Genomic DNA, 27502 nt, shown 5'->3' with positions numbered 1-27502 from the left:
AAAAAGTCTTGCATAAAATCAGGAAGAACAACTCCCATAATGATAGGAGCTCTTTAATTAAACTAACAGGACTAATTAAGTCAAACAAGGTCACTATAGCCTCACAGGCTGAATAAAACCACAAGTCCTTTTGCAGCTATGTCCGAAACCTCAAAGGCAGCACACAATCAGTGTGCTGAACTGATGGTCAGTTGTTTCACCTTCACTGAGCAGAGTGACATAGCAAAATTTCTAGCTAACAAATCCAGCTCAAATTTCACCCCTACTCCTCCTGCCTCCCCCATTACTAGCATAACTCCCCGACTATTAACAGGGAGCAGGTCCTTGCAGTACTTGTTAAGGCCAAAAACACAGCTTCATTGGGCCCAGGAAATATCCCGGGATGCCTCAGGACCAAGTGAGTCAATTTTCAACTGTAGCCTCAAAACAGGCTTTGTACGTCGAGAATGAAGGACTGCAACAGTTATCCCACTTCACAAGGATGGACCATCAACCAACCCCCAGACTCTAAAGAACTATTAGTCTGACTAGACTAATATGCAAAGCCATGGAATGAATTATCATAGAAATGATCAACAAAGACATGGGCAACCTTCAGACACTGGACCCAACCTAGCTTGACTTTGTCAAGGGAAGGTATTGCTTACTAAACTCTGTGGACTTTGAGAAGGCCACTAAGACAATGGACATCACTAAGGCTTTTGATACAATATCCCACTTGGGTATAGTTGACAAACTCACCAAACTGGGCATAACCCCCCCCCCACACACACACACACACACGCACACACATTGGATTGCCAGCTGGATCACAGATAGGACACAGGAAGTCAGGATTGGTGAGTCAACCTCCACTAATAGAATGGTCGCCAGTGGGGTACCTCAGAGCTCCATGCTGGGACCACTTTTATTTGGCATCTACCTCTTGGGTGTAAAGGCTAATGTCAAGGGCCTTTGGCTGACCAAGTCTGCAGATGACTGCAAATTGGGAGGTGTCACAGATTCCCCCATGACATAAACGTCTTGTAAGAGAATCGAACAGAGACAGATGACTGGTGCCAAAGTCAAACTTTAAAACTCAATGGCAAGAAAGTATAGTGGCTTCTGAGAAAACTGTCACTCAGACTAATTATTACATCAATAAGACACCCCTAAGAGCTGACCCAATAGTCAGGGATCAGGATACATATGTTGACAATATCTGGCTTTTGACCTACAATTTGCCAAGGTAGTAAAATAAATCATTCTATGTAGCCCAACTTATAAGTATGGGTACTGCATACAGTTAAAAGGAAGTCATAGTGCCACTTTATTCAGCCCTTATCAGACCCATTATTAAGTATAATGCCCTCTTCAGTATATACTTGACTAAACATATGCAACAGTTGGAATACCCACAAAAGTGCCAGGAGAATCCAGGGTATAAACACACTGTCCTATACAGATCGGGATCGCCTTAAAGCCCTATTTCTATACTCAATCTCCTACAAGTTATTCAGGGACAATCTATGCCTGGTATACAAGGCATCCTCGGAACCAGCTCTGATAAGCCTTTTGCTCATTCACAAAACAAACAGCATTAGATGCACTAGATCCAAGTATTTAAATTTTGTTTGTGACCTAAACGAGACATCTCGATGAGACAGATTCGTGTCTCAGAAGATCCCCATGCTCTGGAACAGGATCCTGTTCCATATAAAGCAGAGTCTATCCCTTAATCTAACCCTTTTTAAGCATAACTTTGACCAGTGAATGGGAAATCAGAAGTTCACCCAGGGTCTGGCTCCCCTGTCTCTGATAGCGAGAGGCAGACAGTAATGCCCACACTAACATATCCCCCCACATAATTTCTAGAAACTTAATTGGGTTGGGCTGCTTGGCTAGGTTTACAAAGGCCCTGGTAGTCATTAGTCTAGTGTATACCTATGAAAGTATGAACCAAATGTGGCTAACTAAACAGGTTCCTATCAGCATTTCGAATGTTGAAAATGCCGAAATGAATTTAATCAAACTGAAATGTTCGAAATCTCAGAAGAGCGAACTGACGGAACATCGATTTCTTTCCCAAGGAAAGAAATCGGTGGGCCGTCATCGGAGTTTGTTATTTCCTCCACTGTGGTGCGGTCTCGGAATTGGTATATTTAAGTAGGGGGTGTGTGTCAGTGTTTAAAGTATTGAAAAAAAATTTTTTTTTGCACGGAACACCACTTTCTATCCCTGGGAAAGAAATAAAGAAATTGATGTTCCGTCAGTTCACTCTTTTGAGAGTTCGAACATTTCAGTTCGATTAAATTGCATTCTGCATTTTCAGCATTCGGTATGCTGATATATACCCAACTAAACAGCTGTTGACATCACACACAACCGACCATGTCTAGTACACCCATTTATGTATATTAGTTTAAAACCAAAATACGTAATAAATACAATATCATGCTGGTGAAGCAAGGCAAACGGGTTCAACAGAAGCACACCAGACGTACAGATACCTTAACGCAAATTTATTTTAGTACAGGTTAAGACAGCGTTTTCGCTACTCAAAAATGGTAGCTTCTTCAGAGTGAATGAGTACAAAGGTAAAACACACTTTATAAAAAGCAGCGGAGTGTTTCGCTAATTACGTCACTTCCTAGCTGCATTCAGTTTAATTTTAAAGCGCTAATGTCACCACAAAAGCTCAGACATGCGCTCTACTAATTTAAAAACAACATCACAAGTTAAAAGCACACTAAAAAATTTTTGGCTCAAAAAAGTCAGTGTGTTGAGCCAAGTATTTAACCAAGTTGGTAAGTGCCATTACAATAAAAAAATGTTAGTTTCAACTGATGCAGAACACATATTGTATAAAAGTTAGTTGAATAAATCGAACTACAAGTATGTATTTTGCTCAAACGAACTAAACAACTTGAGCTAAGTAAACCCATACAAGTGAGTTTACATATTAATGAAGTACATATAGGCAGGCATAGACCCTAATAGGTATAGAACATAGATTTCCACCAATAAAGGTGGAATATACCATTTGAAAAATGTGAATAGTCAGAGTACACAATTCTTGGGAAACAAATTAAAATGCAATATTATAGACAATACATTGTACAAGCAAATAATAATCTCTACAGTATGGGTGTACTAAAGAAGTATAACAAATAAGCCAGCATAAGAATAGGATGACATAAAATACCTAATAATCCACCGGTACATTACCTTAAATAGGATCTATATTTAAGGTGGGCTGCTATGTTACAGCTATCATTAAGTCCGGGTGCGTTAAACGCATCCAGCTTGAGCTGCCATAACAGTTCACGATTTTCTAAAACAATAGAAGTGGGCCCCCCTCTGATGGAATCAACGATGTGGTCAATACCCATAAATGAAAATGAGTGACCTGGGCAACTAACTAAATGTTTAGCTAGGGCGTTCTCACAATTCAGTTTTTTAATAGCGTAATTATGCTGGTAGATACGGTCTTTAAATCTTCTATCAGTCTTGCCGACATAATATGCTGCACAGCAAGAGCAGAACGCTACATAGACTATAGATTTGGTGTTGCAAGTAATCCTATGGAAAATATCAAATTTCTTCCCCTTGATAGAAAAGGAACTGCCAGTCCTTATGCAATGGCATTGATTGCAAACGCCACATGCAAAAGACCCTTTTGCTCTACTCTGCATATCCTGACTAGGATATTTTTGCAAAAGTTCCTTAATATTGGGGCCCCTTTTGTAGACAATACGGGGTTTTTCGCCAAGTTTTTCAACCATCAGTGGGGCACTAGAAATAAAGTGCCAGTTCTTGTTCAATATTTCCTGTATAGAACTAGAATTAATGTTGAATGTAGTAATAAAACTACACGGATATTGATTTGAAGTGGCTCCTTCTATAGATCTAAGCATAAGCTGCAAGGATGGAATGGCTTGGACTTCAACTCTTGTTCCCAAATCAGCCTCAACAGCTCGTGGACTACCAAGGATAGGATTAAAAAAAACATTTATTCTCTTGAATTCCACCTCTTGAATCAAGTCATCAATTAGCTGGACGGGATAACCACGATTCAAGAATAAATTTTTCAAAAATGTGCATTCAGATAGAAAATCAGACTGGTCTGTGCACATACGAACCGCCCTCACTAACTGTCCCTTGACTATAGCTCTTTTAAGTTTATAAGGGTGTGCACTAGAGAAATGCAAGAATGAATTAACATAAGTTTTCTTCCTAAAAATGACTGATTTTAACTTACTGGACATAAGGTCCTTTGTCAACCTGACATCAAGGTAGTCGATGGAATCTGTAGCAAAATTATGGGTAAACTTAAGAAAAGTTGTAGTCTGGTTCAAAAAGTCAACAAACTCGGTAGCACGTTCAGAATTACCCTTAAAGAGGATGAACACATCGTCAAGGAAACGTGTATAAAACACGAGCTCTGACTTCCACTCAGTGTTGTTTAAAATAAAAAGTTTCTCCCAATATGCCATAACCAAATTGGCCACCAAGGCCCCACAGGGGGACCCCATGGCTATGCCTTGTTTTTGGACATACAAGTCCTTTTCAAAAAGGAAAAAATTGGAAGATAGTACAATATCAAGTAGTTCAGTAATATTGCTAATGTCATTTTTTGGAGCCCCCAGATCTGTTAGGAGCAGGTCGATCCATTCCACTGCCTCCTGGTGGGGGATGGAAGTGTATAGATCGACAACATCAATTGTCAAGAAATTGATGGAGTCATCTATATTGATGTCATTCAAATTGGTCAGGAGTGACCAGGAGTCCCTGCATATACTCGGAATGCCCTCCAAATAAATGGAAAGTAGAGAGTCAATATATTTGGAACAAGGGTAGGACTGCGATGCTCTCCCATCAATCAAGGCTCGCATGGGTGGGTCACTAAGGTTTTTATGTATCTTGGGTATACCGAACATTACAGGTAGCTTAGGATGCAAGATGTCTATATAATTGAAGGTATCTAGGTCGATTCTCCCTTCAATAAACAAATCTCTAAAGTATCCCCTAGTTCTATTAGAGGTAATATTCAACTCGTTTAGTGTAATAGCTTCATATGCTGGGGAGTTCAACACTTTATGCATTCTCTCTACATAGTCAGTCTGTTCGAGTATTACCAACCCACCCCCTTTGTCAGGCTTTATGATTCTGACAGAAGTGGACCGTATATTGTTGAGTGCAACTAGTTGTTCCCTAGTAATATTAAATTGACTGGCCTTAGCTGTAAAGACTTTGTCCATGTGTCTAATATCTATTTCACATGCGTACTCAAACATTTTTAGTCCAACATGTAGAGGTGGATTGAAGACACTAGGAAGTTTTAGTTTAGTAACCTCAGTTCTTGTGGTATCATTAAACAACAATTTCAGATTTAATTTTCTTACATAACACTTCAAGTCTAAAAGGACTCTGGCCACATCACATCGTCTAGTTGGAACAAAAGTATTACCTAGGGCCAAGAGTTCTACCAACTCAGGTTCAAGTATGAGGGTAGAAAAATTATATATAATGAAATCACCCTTTACATTTGTTACAATACTGGGAGAGTCTGTAAGAAAACTGACTTCCTCAAGTGTCAATGGGTCCAATTCTTGTTCCCTCTCCGAGTTCGGTTGCTCTGTTCTCCTAAAAAAGAATCCGGTTTCAGTTTACTGGTGTTACCCCCATTGGTGTTATCACCAGAAGGTCCACTTGGGTAATCTTTATTAGGGTATTTATTTTTATTTCTATTACTTCTCCTAGGGCCATTTTGGTACTCAGTAATGGGGGAAACTGTATGTAAATTCAGAGAACAATCAGGATCCTGCCTGTCTATATCTTCAGAAGGGACTTCCTTCCTATTATCTTGTTGTTTAGTAGATAGCTTAGGGTAGGCTTTGTCAGTTGAATACGCAAGCCTATCCCTATAAAGTTTTTTTGATTTATTAGACTTAATTTTTACTAGATAAGTATCTATACTAGAAAAGATACGTGCGTAATCAAATTTAAATTTGGTGAAGGAATCATTAAACTTGATCTCTTCATCCAGCACACAAACCTCTCTAGTCAAATTAGCTATACACACAGAATAATGTTTAACAATTAGTTCAATAAGTTGTAGGCCCTGTCTTTGAAACAAATCTTTTAAATCAGCCAAAAACTCAATACTGTTGATTAAGTTAGAAGGAGAAAAACAATTTCTGAGACCTTTTGGAACAAGGCCCTCATCCAAACATTGCTTGAAATAAGCTACTTCAAGTTGTAGCTTGCAAAGCTTAAAAGTTTTGGCATCTAAAAGTTTTAATTTGTCCGTAACTGAATCTTGACGGTCAGGAACAAGAGGGGCTTCAGGCACTGGCGCGACATCATGTAGAGGTTTGATAAAAGTTAAAAAGTCACCTGTATTGTTGATCCATTCGGATATGGATGTGCCGCCAATAAGTGCATCATCATTTCCCTTCCTAGTATTTGTACTCGCAGAACCAGCCCCAGAAGCAACAGCAGTAGCTGGTTTAGTTGCCGATACTACTTCTCTCTGTGGTTGAGCAGCGGGGATGAAATCCTGTGAGCTGGAGGTAGAATTTCCCGAACAGGTTGTTGTTTGCGTGTTAGCAGTGCCTGCCGGGATAGCCAAACCATAATTACGTTCAAAAGACTCAAATCGGTTGTTCAATGAGTCTAGTCTCTGTGTAACTACCAGCAGCAAGCTGGAAATATCCAGGTTAGACGTCCCATTCGACTCAAAGATGTTAGGACTGGTAGGGCTAACTGAAGATTCCGAAGCCATAAAAGAAACTTGTATCCACGAAAAACAATAACACACTGGTGAAGCAAGGCAAACGGGTTCAACAGAAGCACACCAGACGTACAGATACCTTAACGCAAATTTATTTTAGTACAGGTTAAGACAGCGTTTTCGCTACTCAAAAATGGCAGCTTCTTCAGAGTGAATGAGTACAAAGGTAAAACACACTTTATAAAAAGCAGCGGAGTGTTTCGCTAATTACGTCACTTCCTAGCTACACGGATATTGATTTGAAGTGGCTCCTTCTATAGATCTTAAGCGTAAGCTGCAAGGATGGAATGGCTTGGACTTCAACTCTTGTTCCCAAATCAGCCACAATTTTTTAGTGTGCTTTTAACTTGTGATGTTGTTTTTAAATTAGTAGAGCGCATGTCTGAGCTTTTGTGGTGACATTAGTGCTTTAAAATTAAACTGAATGCAGCTAGGAAGTGACGTAATTAGCGAAACACTCCGCTGCTTTTTATAAAGTGTGTTTTACCTTTGTACTCATTCACTCTGAAGAAGCTACCATTTTTGAGTAGCAAAAACGCTGTCTTAACCTGTACTAAAATAAATTTGCGTTAAGGTATCTGTACGTCTGGTGTGCTTCTGTTGAACCCGTTTGCCTTGCTTCACCAGTGTGTTATTGTTTTTCGTGGATACAAGTAATAAATACAATATCATCATCATCAGCCCCCTTTTTCCCATTTTTTTCTACATTGGGTCAGGGTATCGTGTTAACTGTCGCCAGCCCTCTTGATTCAATGTGACACTCCTGCCTGACTGTCTCAGATTTTCTTTCACACAATCCATCAACCTCTTTGCTGGATGTTCTCGCTTCCTCTTACCCTCTTCCTGTCTGTCCCATATCTTCCTCACCAGATTGTCTTCGGCTTTTCTGCACATGTCCAAACCTTGGTAATCTGTTCTCTCTGATCTTTTCTGCAAATGGAGCTACTTTGGCTTCTGCTCTTACGTCCTCATTTCTTTGTCTGTCCCACAGTGTGCATCCTACAACCCTTCTCAGGAGCTTCATTTCCATCACTGCTAGCTTCTTCAACTGTTCTGCTTTTGCTGCCCAGGTTTCTGTACCATACAGTAGTACCAGTCGCACCACTGTCTTGTACACCTTAATTTTCAACTTCTTTGGCATTCTTCTGTCATAGACTACACCTGACACTCTATGCCAGCTAGCTGCAGCCCCTCTCATCTCTTGATTCAGACTTCCCTTCCCCTCAACCATCCCTCCCAGATATTTGAAGCTGTTTACCTGTTCCACTGTCCTTCCTTCTATCTCTAGTCTCAGCTTCTTCTGATTTCCCCCAATTTTCTGCTATTATCACAATCTTATCTGTGCTTAGCTACATCCCATGTGCCTTCAGGTTTGCATTCCATTCCCCTATCCTCTGCTGAAGTTCTTGCTCAGAGTCTGCCTGTAATGCCACATCATCTGCATACAGCAACTTTGTTGATCTGTACTCTCCGACCTGTTTGCTAATGTAGTCCATCACTAGTATGAACATCAGTGGGCTCAGAGCTGAATCCTGGTGTACACCCACTCCCACTGGGAAACCCTCTCTGAGGCCGAACACTGTTCATACTTAAGTCATTGGGTCCTTTTACATAGCCTGCACTAATTCTACCAAGGTTTTTGGGACTTCAAACCAGCACAGTACTGCCCAGATCAGCTTTCTTGGGACCTTGTCATATGCTTTCTCCAAATCTAGGAATGCCCAATTGGACTTCTCCTCATCTCTAGCTTCTGCTCAGGTATCTGTCTCACTGCAGACATCAAGTCAATTGTGCTGCATCCTGATCTGAATCCAAACTACTCATCTCCCATCTTATGTTCTGCTACTCTACGTATCCGTTTATCAGTCGCCCTCTCCAGAACTTTCATGCAGTGTGATAGGGTTTGATGCCTCTGTACTGCCCAGAGTTGTGGATCTCCCCCTTTGTTCTTGTACACTGGCACAAGTATGATTACTCTCCAGTTATCTGGAATCTCCACACTGCTAGGAGTCCCCTCAGGAGCCATTTCTCCCCTGTCTCATCCAGCATCTTTATCACATCTGCTGGGACCTCATTTAAACCTGCTGCTTTCCCTGACTTCCTTTTACTTAGTGCTGTTCTTACTTCTTCTGGGCTCCTCTTCTTCTCTCATTGTAGGCTGTTTCTGGGGCAGTACAACCTCTGTGGGATTTTCTTCATTCAGAAGCTGCTGGAAATACTCCTTCCATCTACCTTTGATGTCCTGTGGACTGGTGAGCAGGTTGTTGCTGGCATCCCTTATGAAGGGTGTCTGACTATCTTCTTTATCTGCCTTGCAACCTGATAGTTTCTTTTTGCCACTTACTGAGTCACTTTCCAGAAGTTGGTAGAGTGCTTCCAATGCCCTATTCTTTGCTATTGCAACTTCTTTCTTAGCGTATTTGTTAGCCAACCGGTAGTCCTTCCTAGCTTGGTCAGTCTTTTCTATCTCCCACTTTTTCCTGCACTCCTTTCTTTTGAAGACCTCCTGGACGTCTGCATTCCACCACCAGCTTTCCTTATGTACTTTATTTCCATACATGGCTCGGCCACATATCTTTTCTGCAGTCCTAACACATTGCTGTTCTTAGGCGCTGCCATTCTTGTTCAACTCCACCTATTTCCTCCTCTTTTTGGGGTGCTAGAGCCCTGAGTAATTCCTTGAACCGCTGTACTTTCTCTCCAATCAACTTCCAGGTCTTCAGCCTGGTCTTTGTTAACCTTAGACCCTTCTCTGACCACTGCTTGCAGCTAATTGTGGCAACTGGTGGTTTATGCTATGGGCCAACTGTTTCACTGGGGATGACTTTGCAGTCATGGATTCTACCCCATTGCCTTTTCCTTACTAGGAATACTTACTGTAATAAATACAACATATATAGTAAATAAAACATTCACAACTTAGCTGCTCAGAGTTTCCAACCAAATAGTAATTTTACTCATAGATTAGTGTTGCATTAAGTTAGAACTGACGATATAATTTAAGGTATTAAGTAGTGAAATTAGTGGGTATTTAAATGTATCAGGCTTGAGCAGATAATTTGCAAACCACAATATATTTAAGGAACATGTTCCCTTTTTCTTTGTTTAATAAGGGAAAGAGCAATATGAAGAAAATGCATCCCCTCCATGAAGTGCATTCAAATGGCTTTTTATCTTAATGGAAACAATTGCTCCTAGTGCTGAGTTAGCAAGTGAAAACTGAGATGGAATGAAACATTTTCTTCTTTTCTGTACTCTGATTTCATACCACGAATAGGTGCTCTTGTATTTTACCAGAGTCTTCCTGTATGTTAATTCACCCCTTTGAAACTCTTGAGTGTCCAATGAGGTTTTAGTGTTTTCGAGGCCCATCTTCTAAGCATGGTACAGTGGGCTGTATACTATTGCTTGTTAATTTAGCACATCTAAGTTGGGAAGCACTTCAGGGGAGTCTCAAGGGGTCTCATGTTTGTTCATTGTGGCTGAAGCTGGTTATTCTAATTGTAGCCCTGGGCAGAAGATTGAAGTAGAGCTTTGAGCTTGGCTGAGTGAAATCAGAACATTCCACATGGGACAAAAGGAGAGTCCATATTTAGAACATGGTATGAGTGTAATATTTATTATATAACAGCTAAGTGTCAAGGCAAAATAAGATTGATGGTTTATGTACATTTGCTAAAGATTTTTGTGAATACTATAAAAACCCTTTGTGACTATGTACAACACTTTTTGTTTGACTTTTGTATTTTTATTTTATAAGGAATTAGATGAAGATATCTATCAAAAAATTGCAGCTGAAATGAACTTGTCTGAGACTGCCTTTATCCTAAAAAAGAGTCCTACGGATGACTTCAGCACAAGTAAATATTCTTAATATTTTATTTAAAACGTTATGTCAAGTTATGAACAATGTTATTTAAATCTAAAAAAGCAGATTATGTCTTTGTAAGTAATTACGTATTTGCAGCATTCAGTTTATGACCACACTTGTGTAGTTACCTTAATGCAAGCTTAGTCATGTCAGTGGAGCAAAACTTGATATTTCTGTTATCTGACATTGTTCTGTTAAGTGGCACTGTATTCTCACAAGCAACACTTCTTGACAGTATATAGTAGAAGAGCAGGCCAAGGTTGCCAGGGAAAAGCTTTGGTACAAAAGGGCTGTAGCCCGTCTGCCCTGATAGGCATAACAGTGATCTAATAATAAAGTTCAGGAGTTTTATCTTTGCTGCACAAATAACAACCATCAGCAGGAAAAAAACTTATGTTACACTGTAGTGTGATTACAGTAATGCATTGTGAGACTGACAATGCACAAGGGACCTGGGAATTTTGCAAGCAGTAGATAAAAAGATGACCTTTCTTATAGTATACACCAGTACACAGGAGCAATTCTGGTTAAAGTAAAATACTTTGTAAACTTTGTTTCGGAAGAAATGAAAAGTCAGTAGCAGGATATACTGAATGTGTGCTACTGATGCCTGGTTTCACAACTAACTGCTGCATTTATCACAGCAATAATAAACATATAAAAGAATTTTAGAAGCAATTTCGCATAGAACTTTCAATTCAAAATGTTTAATTCGGGAACTATACCATAATTTTATATCCTGCCTTGCTCTAAGTGTAATGTTTCCCTGAGTCAGTATTATTTTGGGAGGTAATATAAAAGTGATTACTGTGGGGAGGGTAATGAGGAGGATTTTTGGGGCTGTGTGCCCAACACCACTGAAGAGAATATCACACAATTCAAAGTCAGAAGTTTTGAAAGGTGTTTTTGAGAAGTGAAATTAGTTTGACTTCTCAATTTTGTCAAAACACATCTTTTGTGACGTGCTTTAATGCTGTCTAGAGGATTCTCGGCACACAATGAACCACCTTTGTGCTTACCACCAGCATGATATGGTGTGGGATGGTCCACAAATTCTGTCATTTTAGAGTTACCTTAGGATTTAAATTCTCCATATGAATAGTTATCTGTACAAAAAAGGTCAGTGGCAGTGGTGCAGTATAGCACACCTTCTACCTGTTCCTTTCCACCTCATGAGCAGTTCAATTAAAAAATGACTAAAACAACTGATTGACATTCAAAGTTTTCCATGCTAACCATTTGAAATGTTGGGACCCACTAGAGCAAGTCCTGGAATATGGAGACTGACTGGCTAAAACATTGGTCTTAGATATACTAAGTCTGAGATGCCATTTCTTGGAATATTCCCTTTTACGAGGTATAACATTTTCAGAGTTTGGTATATATAAGATTGTGTGTGTGTGTGTGTGTGTGTGGGGGGGGGGTGTAGCTTGCCACCTGGGGAAAAAAAGTTTAAAGGAGAAGAGTGATTTACGAGATTCATTCCTCTCCTGTGTTTTCTCTCTCTTTTTTCAGCTTACTGGAACTCGGCATTTTGAGTCCAAACATTTTAATAGGGAGCTGTTTTCCATAGCTGCCATTTGCCTTATAGCAGTATGCTTATGTAAAAAGTCCTGGAAATTAACTTCATTTTTATATCATTTGCACCTGTCATTTAGTCAATCAAATTGCTACATTTATGCCATCACTGAGTAACTTTAATTTCAAAGACTGACTTTTTAACCTGTCAGGATACATATGTATGATCAAGCAGATTTAAGCATAAGTTAACGAGAGAGAGAGCGAGAGAGAGAGCGAAAGAGAGAGACTGATAATATTCCTATCAGGACTGTTTTTTTTGGTGGGGGGCAGCTTCAAATTGTTTGGTATACAAGGACACTGATAATAAGACTGATAATATTCCTATCAGGACTGTTTTTTGGTGGGGGCAGCTTCAAATTGTTTGGTATACAAGGACAAAACTTCTTAACCCACTATCTGCAGTTAGGTGAGGAGGAATGCAAACTAAGTCTGTAGGCTAACAATAGCTTCATGTTTTTATCAAAGTGAATGTGTACTCAGGCTTTATACAGAAACAGCAAGCTATAGGATGTGTTTGGATAAGACAGAAATACTGAGTATACCTTTATTCCTTAGGATTCTGAACATCCTCTGCCATATGATGTGGTTCCCATGATTATTATGTACCCAGGATAACTACTCACTCTATTTCTTGCTGTATTAGCTGAGTTTACAATAAACAGATACCTTTACAGAAAGCTGAAGTTTTTTTTTCCTGTCTTTCAATATCTTTTTTTTTTAAATACATTTATTGAATTATCACTTGTGACACAGGCAAATTTAGATTTATATAAAAGTAATCAAACTGTTTTAACAAGTTCAAGATTACAAACATTATACTTCACGTATATTACTATATACCATATAACCTAAGCAACATTACATACATTATTTAATTCTTGCCCTTTTTTCAAAACAAGAAACATCTTTATTAAACCATAATTTATGACATGGACAAGCATACATTTATATAACTGAAAACACAGCACACCGACACAATCCTAGTTGCAAGGATTTTACGTAACAATCCATAATGACACACTCCCAGTTGCAAACATTATACATCACTTATAATCTTCCCAGTCATTTTCAGTCAAACATTACATAGCACATTTAAGTCCTGCCTTATTTTAAACCTCACTCCTCGTTAGCGCTCTTCAAGAGAAATCTTGATGAGTGGATGGGAAACAGGAAATTCACCCCAGGAATCACTTCTGTGGCCTTGCTTGACATGGGTGCAGGTAACTAAACCACTTGGGAGGGAAGCAAAAGCAGAACATTTTTGGCTGGGCTTAATTATGCCCTAGGGCCAATAGCCTAGTAGCTACCTATGAACTCCTCCCCTCTATGTATTGTTCAAACAATTCCCATATATTCCTATGTAGTATGCTCCTACCCTTTTTTAAAAATCCCAGTTCCAGTAGTTTTTTTCTCTGTTACTATATTCACTACAGTAGTAGTTGGTTTAGATTTTGATTTCCATTTTCTAGTAATTGCTGATTTGGCAGCCACCATAATTAGACACAGCAAGGCCTTACCATGTCTAGGCAATTCCGATTTTGTATCACAGCTGAGAAAGATCATCTCCCTCATTACCCCAATCTACCCACCTAGCATCTCCAACAGTGTATCCCTAAAAGTCCACCAACTCACCGCACTTCCTATATTCCCAGTTACCTTTTTCTTCCCTGTCATACCTGCAACATTTGTTGTCTACCTGAGCAAATATTCTCTGGAATCTACTTGGGGTATAAAATATCTATGTAAACACTTCCAAGCAAAAATCTTAAATCTTCTAGATTTTGTTACATATTTGGGAGATATACATATATCCTCCCATTGTTTCTTTGTGAATTGCTTAACCAGTCTCTCTTCCCAATCCATTCTAACCTCCTCTGATTGAGTCTTATAGTTATCATGCAATGTTTTGTATGCTCTACTAATTTGTTCTTCTTTAATCGCAACTTTTGTTCTAGATTCTACTAAACACTCTACCAGTGCTGCTCTTTTGTTTAGGACCCTCCACCCCATTTCTTTCTCTTTGTCTATACTCTTGATATCAATCCTTGATCGGGGAGGCAATCTGTAACCTGCAGTCCAAATAAATTCTTGGCATCTTCCCATTTTATCATCTTTCCCTCTCTAATTATTTGCACCCAATGCCTTGGTTCCTTTGAAAGTTTTCTCCAGTAAATTCCAGCCTATTGTCATTATCCTTAATTGCAGCCATCCCTATTAGCAGAATCTCCTTTCTCCATTCCCGTTTTGGCTTAGTTCTTAGGATACTTTCTGCTTTGTAGATAAAATATTCAGTATGATTATTTTTATTCTTCTTAAAGGTCTGCAACCAAATCCCAGTCTCTCCTTGTTTCTTGAGCTCCCCCTGTTTCATCATCATCATTTTCCACTTTGAATTATGTTTTTCTGCTTGTGCTATGTATAGGAGCCTTAACTATGTAGCTCTGAAATACCCCTTCAAATCGGGTGATCCCAATCTGTCTGTTCTACTGGAAGAATCAGCTTATCCCACTTGACTCTTCCCCTCCCAGATAAAATCCTTCATCTCTTTATTATTTGCTATCCACAACTCCTCCTCCTCCGGATGATAAATATGACTGACCTGTGTATAAGACTAAAGGGACTAAAAACATTTTGACTGCTTGTATCTTACTACACGTATTCATATGACAGACCTTTCATTTTCTCCGTTTTTGTACTATCTTTTGTTTAGTCTCTTCCCACATATCCTTAGCTGCTGTAACATAATCCTTTTTAATCCATACTCATAAATACTTCATTTTATCATATCCCCATAAATATAGGTATTGTTGAACCAATTCATATGTGGGTACATAATTTACCTCTATTGCCTTTGCTTTAGCTTCATTAATTTTGTATCCTGAAAAGATTTGAAACCATCTCAAAATGTTCCACAACACTATAATGTCTCTTTATTGTTTTGTCAGGTATAAAATAATGTCATCTCCGAATACAGCCAGCTTTTCTTGACTACCATACCAATTATATCCTTGAATTTCTGAGTCTTTATTTTCATTGCCAATGGTTCTAAATATAATGCAAATAACAAAGGGGAAAGAGAACACCTCTGCCTGGTTCCTCTGCTCAAGCAGAAAGTATCAGAGAGGACTCCACCCACTTTAATTCTCACCTCTGATCCATCATATCCTCCTAATCAACCTTGCAAGTTTTTCAGGAAATGCACATGCTTCCATTGCCCTGCTCATAAAGTCTCAGCTTACTCTGTTAAATGCTTTCTTTGCATCAAGACCCTCTAACAACAATGGTGTTCTCACATTCTGCTTCCCTTTGGATCATCAGTGTTCATTCTCTTAATGTTGTGAAATGTTTGCCTCCCTTCCACAAAACCACACTATCCATATCTATCAATTTTGGCATTACTTTTGCCATTTTTTAGCCATTATAGACATGAACATTTTATAATCATGGTTTAGTATTGAAATGGGCCTGTATGAAGCTGGATCTGATGGATCTTTACCCTCTTTAGTTATTACAGCTACTACTACTTTCTTCCAGGATGTTGGTACTTCTGTTCCTCTTAAAATACTGTTATACAAAACCTTCCAGATCTTTATCAGGTTTTTCAATCCTAGCTTCCAAACTTCCACATGAAGTCCTGGGGACTTTCCTGTAGATTGGTTATACATCACAGTTTTTATCTCATCTCCTCTTTTTCGTAACCATTAGTAATTGAGCCTCATCTACCTCTAACCTTGCCATATTTAAATCTTCCATAAACATTTCCATCTTCATCTTTTCTTGATTTCCATATTTCTGTGATTTATACAGACTTTTATAGAATTTCCTAAATATATGTAATATATATATATATATATATATATATATATATATATATATATATATATATATATATATATACAGGATCTCGTTACCTTCCTTGTTATAGGCTCCCTAAGCTTGGCAACACCCCTTTATACTTTCTGTTGCCCAAGTCAAATAGTTGCCTAGCAGCAGTCTTTCTAAACTTGTGCATTTTATTAAGGTAATCCCTTATTTTCTGCTTAGCATTCTGTAGTTAATCCTCTTCTTGTTCTGTGACATCCCCCCATTCTGCAATACTTTAACATTTATCAGTCCCTCTAAATAATTCTTGTTACTGCTTAACCATAGCTCCCCTTCTTTTAGTTTCACTGTATTTTTAAACTCCACCTTAATTTTATCCCATTCCCTAGTTATATTTTCAGAAGTAATTTCTATCTTCTCGAATAGCTTCTGAATAATCTCCAGTACCCATTCCTTAAATTCCTCTCGTTTCAACACATAGGTTTGAAAGTGCCAGTGTCTCATTTTTATTTCATTACCTTGTGTTTTTATTTTTAGTTATTCTTGGAGCATGATCGGAAATAGTTATTGGGTGCATATCAAGACCTTCAATTAAATGCACGTTCCTGTGAAATGTAAATTCTGTCAAGCCTAGCCCAATTTTTATATCTTGGGGAATAATATGTAAATTCACTCAACTCTTATTACTGAATTCACATCTTCCATGCCAAATATTTTCATAAATTTCTTCAAAAATCTACCCTCCTTTGTTATACTTTCCCTTCTGGGCCCCTAGACACATCTTCACTGCTGCAAATCAAATTCCAGTCCCCACCTGTAAGTAGTATTCCTTGCTGAAAACTGATTTCTCCCAGAATTTTCTTGAGCTCCATTATAGCAGTTTTAGGTGGAATATAAATACATGCCAGTGTAATCCTCTTCCCTTGCCAGTAGCCCCCTAGCACTACCAATCTGCCATTATTATATCTTTAATTCTCATCTATCAATATAAGAGCTCCTCTTGTAATTAATATAAGTACTCCTCTTTTCCTTTGTCCCTGACATTGTGCTAAATAACCATCCTGAAACCCTTTCTTTATGAAATTCACATGTTCAGTTCTTTTCAAGTGTGTCTGCTGTAACATAGCTATTTGCACTCTACATTTTAATGTAGTTCACTGTTCTTTCTGTTTTGTATTTATCTGTGAGACCATTGATATTTAAATACATTACAGAAAGTATCGTTGTGTTAAAAAAGTTATTATTCTCACCTTTTATGTATAACACATTTTTTGTTAAATGTCTAGTTCCAGCCATACCTCTCAACCTCTTAGAGCAAGAAATCTGGACAAAGCCATAAATAATGGGGGACAAAGGCCTAAAAATATGGACAATTTTTAAGTATCGCTCCTACAAACTCACAAAGTTGAGAGAATAACAGAATTTGTATTTGATTGAATTTTCTGAAAGGTAAGAAGTCAGAAACTCAAGTGTTTGTCATTATTTTCTTACTTTAATCCTCCATGATTTCGCTATGATTTGTCAGAAGACCACAATTTTATAAAAAACAAACAAAAAATATGAAGCAAAACTCTGGACATTCTGCGAAAACCTGGACAGTTGAGAGGTATGGTTCCAGCTTTTGTGTTACATGCGTACACTGTTTGGAAAGCTGAACTTTTGTATAGTTGTTTCTTGTCATATTCATTTGAGTCTATGTTACATCTTACAGTATTTTTGTTCTATTGAAAACCCTCAAACAAAAAAGCGGACAAACCCCCAATACCCCCTTAGAGCCTATTAATTTAATACTAATATACAAAACTATGTATATCTTCAAATTTTGAAGTTTTACCCTCCCAATAGGAACAAATGTCCCAAACTGACAGCCACATTCATAGACTTGAGGTAACGTAAAAGAAAGGTTATCCATGCTAAGACACATGGTGCAGCCTGTGCCTCTACTAAGTGTTAACTGATTTTTGTCCTTTATAGCTCTTCCAGCTGGGAAAACCCCTGAATGCTTTCAGAGAACATTATCTCCTAACCAGTTTCTTTTTTCTTTTCTTTTTTTTTTCCACCAGCCAATCACTCTCCAGCAGACTGCAAACAATTTCTCTTTATCAGATTGTCTCCATGGAGACATGAATTTATCATTATCAGATTGTCTCTGTGAAGCCATGAGAACCAGACAGCCAAATTCTCTTTATCAGATTGTTACCTTGGAGACATGAGTGCCAGATACAGAATTGCTACTAAGCATACATCCATTTGCTAGAAAAAATGCTTCATAATATTCAGTATTCCTTTTTCATTTACTTGCTTTCTCTTAAAACTTGTTACTAAATTAATCTAAGCTCCTTAATCCAGTCACCCCCCATGTGAGAATGAGAAAAGCACATTAATTTTTCTATTGATATGCTCTTTTAACCACACTTTTTTTACATTGCAGTGCCTACATTTCATAAAACTGAACAAGAAGAAAGATAGAAGGGGCCTACTTACAATCCCCCATTACCCTTAAAAATATCTGAGAAAACCTTACTTTATAGCATGCAAAGAAAATCATAAACCACAAAAATAGTACTATTAAGAAAAAATGTTTCTTTACTTACAGTTAACTTTCTCCCCCTCTCTTCCCCTCCCAAAAGCATTTTTCTGAACATTAACGACATGACGTAGGGCATATACTTTAGAGTTCCCCACAAGTCCAACAAATTTTGAAAAGGTCCAAAATTTCTAGATTGTCTTGTTCTGTCATAGTTCACAAATATAATGATTGCACTGTACTCCTACAATAAGTTACTGGTTTTATTGCTATTCATCTCCATCTCCCAAATCCTGTCTCTGTTTCATTTCCAACATACTCTCAATTCTTGTAACCAGTTCTCATTCTCCCTTTCTTGTTGCCAATATTTCCATTGAAACAGTGGAAAATGCTTCACATGTACAGTTTTCTGTGGTCTTTATTACCAGAAGAACAAGAAGCAGAATCCCCTTCTGTTTCACAGCTCACTTTTTGTTGGACACGCTTTTGTATTTCCTCCTTAGCATGTACTTCATCAAAAAATGACTCTGTCCCTCCAGGGAAGAATACCTTGAAGACAGCTGGCTACAGCAGTTTGAATCTCGCACCTTCTTCTTGACATTCCCTGAAGAGTGGAATGAATTTACTCCTCTTCTGCCTAGTGCACAATGAGTAATCATTCTCCACAAACACTCTGCTATCTCTCACTTTTAGTATTTTTCCCGTCTGTCATAGTTTTATCAGAATCAACTCCTTCTGCTGGTAGGATTGCATCTTTACTATTAAAGGTCTAGGTTTCTTTCTTATAGCCAGGATTGGAGGATACACATGATGTGTCCTTTCACCTAACAACTCCTGCTGTGGAATACCAGTCCAGTTGCTTATTTGTGCTTTCATAAAATTAATGCAGTATGTTGCTTCCAGCTTCTCTTTGTAGCTGAAAATCCCTACATGCTCTGCCCTCTAATTCTATTATTTTTGAAACATCTCTTCCTGAGCAGTCTCATATTCAGACAGCCTTTTCTTCATTTCAGCCTCTGATTTTTGCAGCTTTATTACCTCATCTGAATATTTGAAGTTTCTTCCATTTCCCAGCCTTTTGTTGTGTGTTGATATACTGCATCAGTGTTTCATTTATTTTAATCAGGTTTGTGTGCAGTTGTCTTATATCTTCCTGTAGGTTACTGGAAGTTATGTCTGGAGATTGCATTGCTTTTTGCTGAATGGCTGTAGAACTTTCTCCAGTGTTTCTTCTTTACTTTTTGCAGCTGATTTTTTTTCCAGGTGGTCTGTATTTCTTCTTTCCTGGCATCCAGGCAGTACACTCACTAGTCAGTTACTGAAATTTACCCATAAACACAAAAGTCTTCTGGCCTTCACTGTTGAGTTTCTGTTTTCACACTGGGAGAGCTAGAGTTAAGCTGTTACACAATGTGCAGCCATCTTGGAAGTCCAGAAAGTTGAAGCTTGGGAGAAATTTAATGTTAAGTAAGTAAGCTCATTCACCTATTATAGTTCAGCTCATGCTTTGTTGCTAAAGCTTAAAAGGCATTTTTTTCTCTATGAAAAAAATTCTTAAGGTGGACTGCTTGGCTACCAGGTAGCCTCTGAGAATCTGCAAAGGCTGAGAAGGGCATGGGGAGACCTTCTGACACCTAACAGAGCACTGGCTCATATTAGCCTCCCGGCTTACCATATTTACATTACATTTCTCTTAGCCTGTAAGTCTACCTGGGCTGTGCTTGAGAGACAAGACATATGTCAATATGACTGGTTCGTTTTGTTTTCTATACATGTTTCTGGTCCCCAGAGGTCAGCCTCTTGCTAAAGCATTCCTCTCCTCTCTGACCTGCAGATCTGTTTTTTTATGTTTTTGGGGGTGGGGACAACTATTTACACTACACCAGATAAGGATCCTTTAGAGTGGCCCCAGTGCAACACCGTGCTCATGTCCCAGTGAAGAGACTTTGCTTGGGCTAATTCCTTCCCCTGTGTTGGTCACCAGGTATACCACAGCTGGTTATAAAGGTGGACATTCTTGCTCATCCTTTGTCCTTAGCAGAGTACATGCACTTCTTAACAGGTCAAGCCTGATTTACTCCTGTAGCTGTGGACCCTTCCCCAATTGGCTGGCGACTTGGTGGTACTCAAGCACTAGGATTTGGTCCCTTTCTCTAGGATGGGTGAAGTGGCACTGGCCACAAACTCCTACCACTGATAGCCAGCTTCTACAGTACTATAAACACTGGTCAGCTGGGGTGTAATCAGGGCTTTAGCGTTCTCTTTTAGGAGCCGACAAGAAAGTTCTTAGATGAAATGTGTACTGTATGGTGAATATAGGAGGTTGCTACATGTTCTACAAATCTTTCCACTGTAATGGAAATTAAAGGTCATTCATCACTGTAACTTGTTCTTTGTTTTATAGTGTGCCTTTGTCCCAGATATATTGTTTTATTAAAATACCAACAGCAATGGTAGTCCAGAACTAAGGTAAAAGAACGTATTACTGCTACAACAAAATAGCTAAAGTTGCCACTAAATCACCATATAGGTCACATCACTGCCAATCCCTCAAACAGCTTGGTTGGCTTGAACTCCCACAACTCCTACACTTTAACCAGTTAAGCCTAGCCCATCAAATTCCACCCAAACAAAACCCCACCCCTCAGAGATCTAATCCAGCCATACTCTGCTCCTAGATCCCTCCGCTCAGACAATAAACATTTACTACAAGTTACTAGAACAAAAAAACTCAGCTGGAGAAGGCCTTTTCTCCAACTATACTTCCAACCTATGGAACACTGTACCTACTACTCTAGTCTGCATTACCTCATCAAAACAATTCAAATCATTCCTGAAGAATCACCTAGCAAACTCCTGGCTCTGCCCCTGCATTCCCCCAGGATAAGCCACACCCTAAATACTAACTCACTTTCTAAACCCTCTGTATATCTGAATATGGCCTCTCTCTAATCTACTATTAAATAACTGTACTTCCATGACAACAAATATTAACAGATTCACTGTATGTATTGCAAATGCTATTTGTGCAGCTTTTTTACAGCTGTAATACAACAAAAAAAGTTTTGTTGATATTATTCACATTTAATATTTGCCTGATTTGTTGATTTGTATTTATGCTAATATATTACTTGAAGATTTTCTCCCCGGGCCTCCACTGAAAATGGGCACATGCCCAGCTGGACTTTCCCAGTAAACAAATATAAAAATAAACATAAATAAAAACAAAATTAAATTAAAACCTCATATTTAATTTAAAGCACACAAAATATCCAATAAGCTTTTGCATTAAATAATGCTTTTTCAAGTTACAATATCATGGGAAACTAATCATTTAAACAGTTTAGTTACACATTAAAAGGCATACCTTAATGTTTCTATCTAGGATTTCAGGACATGTTTTAAAGACCCGTTATCATTTAATCCTGGACACACTGTGGCATTAAATAAAGTGATATGTTTGTTTTATATTGTGTTACCTTCATGAATAGTCAAGAAAACCATCTTTAGCACTAAAAATAAAAAAAAGTATTCTCTAAGTTCTTACAATGTCTAGTCAATGTTTTTTTATAGATTCCACTTTCTGATAGTAAATTCATGTTCAAAGATCCTTTCTTTAAACTTTCTATTAGTTTTACAACATAACATCTTGTACACATTTGGCACACAGCTGAATAAACCACAAACGTAGTCTCTCTGCATAAAGAATTAAATGCAAAAATTCTGCCACCTGTAGAATATTTAAAATGAAAGGCTAACAGAATATACTTACAAGCAATACATTTAGTACAATTAAAAGTATCATGCGTCCGAGTAAAGCATTGTCTTAGATTCAGCACTGATAACAAACTGGAATATTATTCTGCAGCACTGATTCTAGTAGGATGCATAATTCACTGATTTCACTGTCTGAGAACTACAGACTCCTGGAAAGAAGGGATCTTATTGTTCACTACCCTGTTGATGAGGTATCACAGTGACTGAGTGTATATCCAAGGTGAAAAAAGTAAAACTATTTCCTGTAAGCTCTCATCATCATCAACCCCATTTTTTCCATTTTATACATGGGGTTGGGGTGTCTCGGCAACTGTTTTTTGATCCACTGCCACTCTCCTACCTTATTCAATGGTCATACCTGACTATTCCAGGTCTTCTCTCATACAATCCAGTCATCTGTTTGCTGGATATTCTCACTTCCTTCTGCCATCTTCCAGTCTCTCCCAAATTTTCTTCTGCTTTCCTACACTTGTCTGAACCACAGTAATCTGTTTTATTTGACCTTCTCTACATGTGGCTCTAATCTGGTTTCTGCACTGATGTCCTCATTTCTTCATCCATCCCACAGCATATATCTTAACACTCACCCCAGGGACTTCATTTCCATTACCTACAGTAGTACTGGTCACACTGCTGTTGTGTACATATTACTTTTCAGCTTCTTTGGCATTTTTATGTCACACTCTACCCCAATATTTTGTACCAGTTGGCTGCAGCCCCTCTGATTCTATTTCTGACCTCCTCATTCAGTCTTCCCGTCACCTCAACCACCCCTCCAAGATACTTGCAGCTGTTAAACTGTTCCACTATTTTCCCTTGTATCTCAGTTTTCAGCTTCTAAAGATTTCTCACCATTTGCTGCCATGACAACTGTCTTGTCTGTACTCTTTCATCCCGTATGCCTTCAGCTGTGCATTCCATTCCCCTGTCATTTGCTGAAGTTCTTGTTCAGAGTCTGCCATTAGTGTCACATCATCTGCACACAGCAGCCTTGTTGATCTGTTCCCCTTCGACCTGCTTGCTGATGTAGTCCATCACCAGTACAAACAGCAGTGGACTGTGATTCACATCCCCTCCCACTGGGAGCCCCTCTGTGAGTCCGAACATGTTTCTACTTGTTCCCTTGGGTCCCTGTAAATAGCTTGTACTAATGCTACCACTGTTTGCACGATTACATACGATTACAGGATTGCCTAAATTAGCTTTCTTGGGACCTTGCCATATGCTTTCTCCCACACTAGGAATGTCCAGGTGGACTTTTTACTCATATCTAGCGTCTTCTCAACTATCTGCCTCACTGAAAACATTTGGTCAGTTGTATTGCATCCTGATCTGAATTCAGCTGCTCATCTCTCATCCTTCTTTCTACTACTCTGCATATCCATTTATCAGTCACCCTCTTTAGCACTTTCATGCAGTCTGGCAGAAGTCTGATAACTCTATACTGCCCACAGTTGTGAATGTCCTCTTTACTCTTGTCCACTGGCACTAGCATGCTCATTCTCCAGTCATTTGGGATATGCCTTTCTCTCCATACTGCTATGAGTACTGTGTGGAGCAATTTCTCCCCTAACTCACCCAGCATCTTGATCATATATACAGTGACCTCATCTGAGCCTGCTGCTTTCCCTGACTTAATTTTCCTTCGTTCTGTTCTTACTTCATCTAGGGTGGGCTCCTCTTCCTCTTTCATCGCAGGCTGTGTCTGGGGCATTACAGTTTCTGTGTTTTTCTTCATTCAGAAGCTGCTGGAAACACTCCTTCCATTTGCCTGTGGTGCCCTGTGGACTGGAGAGCAGGTTGTTTCTGGGATCCCTTATGAAGGGGGTCTGATGACTATCTTCTTTATCTTTCTGTCTTTGCCTTGCAGACTGATAAGAGTCTCTCTGTGCCATCTGCTGATGGAAAAAAAAGGACAGGATGGAAGAAAAGGAATATCTGAATAAAATGAAATTATGGAAATTAAAAGTAAGTGATGCTGATAGAAAAAATCAGAATGGTATAACATGATGCTTAAAGTGGTGGATCCATTGAAGGAATTAAAAAAATGAAAAAAGACAATAAAACATAGAAGAAAAAGGTTTGAATTTCTTATGAAGCAGTGGATTTTTTGTGCAGAATTTTATTAGTCAAGTTACCAGTGAAAGGGAATATAAAATATAAGGTGAAGAAAGAAAGAAAGTGTGTTGACTATAGTGAAGAAGAAAGAAAAAAAAACATTGTTTTCTGGATTTTAAAAGCAATATAGAATTTTAGAAAAAGATTAAAAATTAATATGGATGGGTGGAATTTAAATGTTTAAATATGAATATGCTATCACATGGGAAGTATAATAAAGTAAAGAAATGTGATAACGGTAAATATGATAAAGTGTTTTTGTGACAATATGGGTGCTGTGAAAAAAGATGTGAACATTTGTTATAGAACAAGAAAATGGAAGACAATGATGTATTAGTGGAAATAAGAAGATGGTTGCAGGAGAAAGGGTGGGAGTATAGAGGGTAAGTATAAAAGGAAAACAATGAAAGAAATAGAACTATTTAGTTAATTTTTTATGTGTTGAAACTTTGTAAATAATTTTAAATATGAATGTAAAAAAAAGTGTGTAAATAATTGACTTAAGTTTTGTAATGGCATAAAATGAATGTAAATGTTAATAAACCATCCCTACTCTGCTTGATAAGTGCTGTGGAATCTTTTACATCCACCTGACCTACCATCAATTCAGGCTGTGGGCCTCTGTTCAAAGTCTCATCCAAAGGATGGCACACTCAAAAATCCAGTAGTTCACACTGGGAACTAGAAATACTCTGGGTATTCCATAGCACAGTCACAGCGGAGTAAAGGTTGTATTATGTGCTATTACTACTTGCATACATAGTTTTTTTATTTGTGGTATGCAGAACCCATGCTGCTGCAAAGAAATAAAAGGAAAGTTGCATACTGCTACAGCTGTCATCAAAAATGATGCTGCAGTTGTGAAATGTAGTAGAATGTCATTGTTGGCAGGGTTGTTTGATACATGACAAAGGTCCATAATCTGATGTGATTATCATAAGCTTTGGTATTTTTGTTGATAACAGGCTCTGTTTTGGTCACCACATTTCTATGGTGGTTAGAAAACCATATTTTGCATCACCTATCTTTTATACTATCTCCTCAATGTCCAAAGAAGTTATAGCCCCACTTTATTCAGCATTTATTAGGACCATCATTGAGTATAATGCACTAAGAAGCACTCCGGTTCGATTCTCGGCTGGAGTTCCTTCTGTGTGGAGTCTGCATGTCCTCCCTGTAATCGACTGAACATTAAAAGATATGCAGGTAGGTGCATGAGTCTGTGCCTTCTCTGAAGGTTGGCCACCAGGCTGGCAACTTGGCACCGTAAAAATTCACTGCCAGTCATAACCGGGCTGGTGACCCCTAACCGGGAAAAGCCAAAAGACTTTATTGAGTATAATGCACTCAAGGTTGCATATGCCTTACTATGCACCGAAATCAGCTCAACAGCCTCAACATTTCATCAATAAAATGATCTCAGATCTCAGAATACTCAGCTATTCTGAAAGACTAAAAGATCTGTCCTTGTAATTGGAGTCGTACAGACTCCTGAGTGGTGATTTCTACTCAGCATTCCATGCCATGAATGACCCAACAGTCCTTGAACTCCACTTACATAGAACTAGTGATAATGCAAACATTGCCTATATTACTAAATCAATAACACTAGGTGGCATGACAGCTACCTAACCCAAATTATCTTACATTTTCACAATAGTCTTCTCTTATATATCAAGTAGAGCACTTCCTTTGCAACCCTTAAAACCAGTATGGATAGCTGGATGGGTGACTGCAAATTTTTTACCCAGGATATGTGGAGAAAAATCTACTTAATGAGGATTCATTAGTACTGGTACTGGATACTGGTTACTGGTACTGGTACTGGGTATTGCTTACTGGTTATCGGTACTGGGTATTGTTACTGGTTACCGGTACTGGGTATTGTTACTGGTACTGGGTACTGGGTACTGGTACTGGGTATTGAGTACTGGGTACTGGTACTGTGCCTGAGCTTCTCAATGGTCTCATTGGCTGTAAGCTTAGTAAGAACATATGAACCTATCCTTGCGTAGGCAATGGGATGATACTGGCCACTTTCCATAAATCTTGAAAAGTACTTGTAGAAAGGGATACATAGGAACAAACAAAAATACTAGGCAAGTGATCACGGGGACCATAAGATGCCTAACCATATACACCTATAAGTAGACACACTTAAGTTTTTGCCACCCTTTTCAAGTACTTAATAGTACTCGCCTCCCAAATGTTGTACACATGTTCATACTAGGCTAGCTGCCAGTGTGGGCCATTTTAAGCCTAGCCAATTTCCCTTTCAAAGGTGTGAATCAAATCCTGTACTTTGCATCTGTGAGGTAAACACCTCAACTATTACCCCAACTCCCCAATCCCTAAAGGTAGCAGGCCTGTACAGGGATCAAACCCATGACCTTGAGGCTAATAGCACTACTCTCTAACCAACTGAGCTAACCTGCCATGATAACCCAAGTGTAAATTTCTGTCTACCCATCCAATCCATACATACATTATTAAGACGCTTTAATGGAAGTATTAAAAAAAAATCAAATTCCTAAAAGAATTCAGGGCAAAGACAACCTACTTCATCTTGGCCATAGTGTGGTATTTCTCATAGCTAGTTATCATTCCTATATAGAGGTATTTTGCCAAAGTGTGAAGCTGTAGAAAAGCAAACATTTCCCTATCCTATCTAAATTGTTAGATGGCATCTGAGCTTTGTCCTGTCTTACCTACATTACATTTTTAACACTTTTTAAAAATTTCATTTAAAAATCTCATTTGTTGACTGAAGTGTTTGCAGCAATTAATACTCCTTTTATATTTCTCATATGCTAAATCTCTTTCAAAAATTCTTCTCTGATCTCAGAAGAAATCCATAGAGCAAGTACTCTTCGTACCCTTTAAGCTTTAACTTAAACTTTTATCCTAAAGAGAAATCAAAATGTAAAGGAACAGCCCAAAGCCATGATGTAATACATTTACTCTGTCTCACAGCCATTCTGTACCCATCATGATATTCCAGAGGTGGTTGTGCTCTTGTAATTAGAGAACT

The 27502-nt window shown here is 38.5% G+C and overlaps 1 protein-coding gene across 2 annotated transcripts in view; it reads left to right on the top strand.

Moving 5' to 3' along the window:
* PBLD (phenazine biosynthesis like protein domain containing) overlaps positions 1-27502 on the top strand; it is a 323037-nt gene that overhangs the window by 27288 nt on the left and 268247 nt on the right. For both annotated transcript variants that reach the window (XM_044056953.1, XM_044056954.1), the window contains exon 2: positions 10536-10635. In XM_044056953.1, coding sequence (XP_043912888.1) covers positions 10536-10635 — 100 coding nt within the window. The remainder of the gene's footprint in view (positions 1-10535; positions 10636-27502) is intronic.

This window comes from Protopterus annectens, chromosome 14.part0 (assembly GCF_019279795.1).
Source record: "Protopterus annectens isolate FY-2018-M chromosome 14.part0, PAN1.0, whole genome shotgun sequence".
In the NCBI taxonomy this organism is placed as follows: domain Eukaryota; kingdom Metazoa; phylum Chordata; order Ceratodontiformes; family Protopteridae; genus Protopterus; species Protopterus annectens.
Note: the sequence above shows the minus strand (reverse complement) of the source record. Positions and strands in the feature narration are given on the sequence as shown.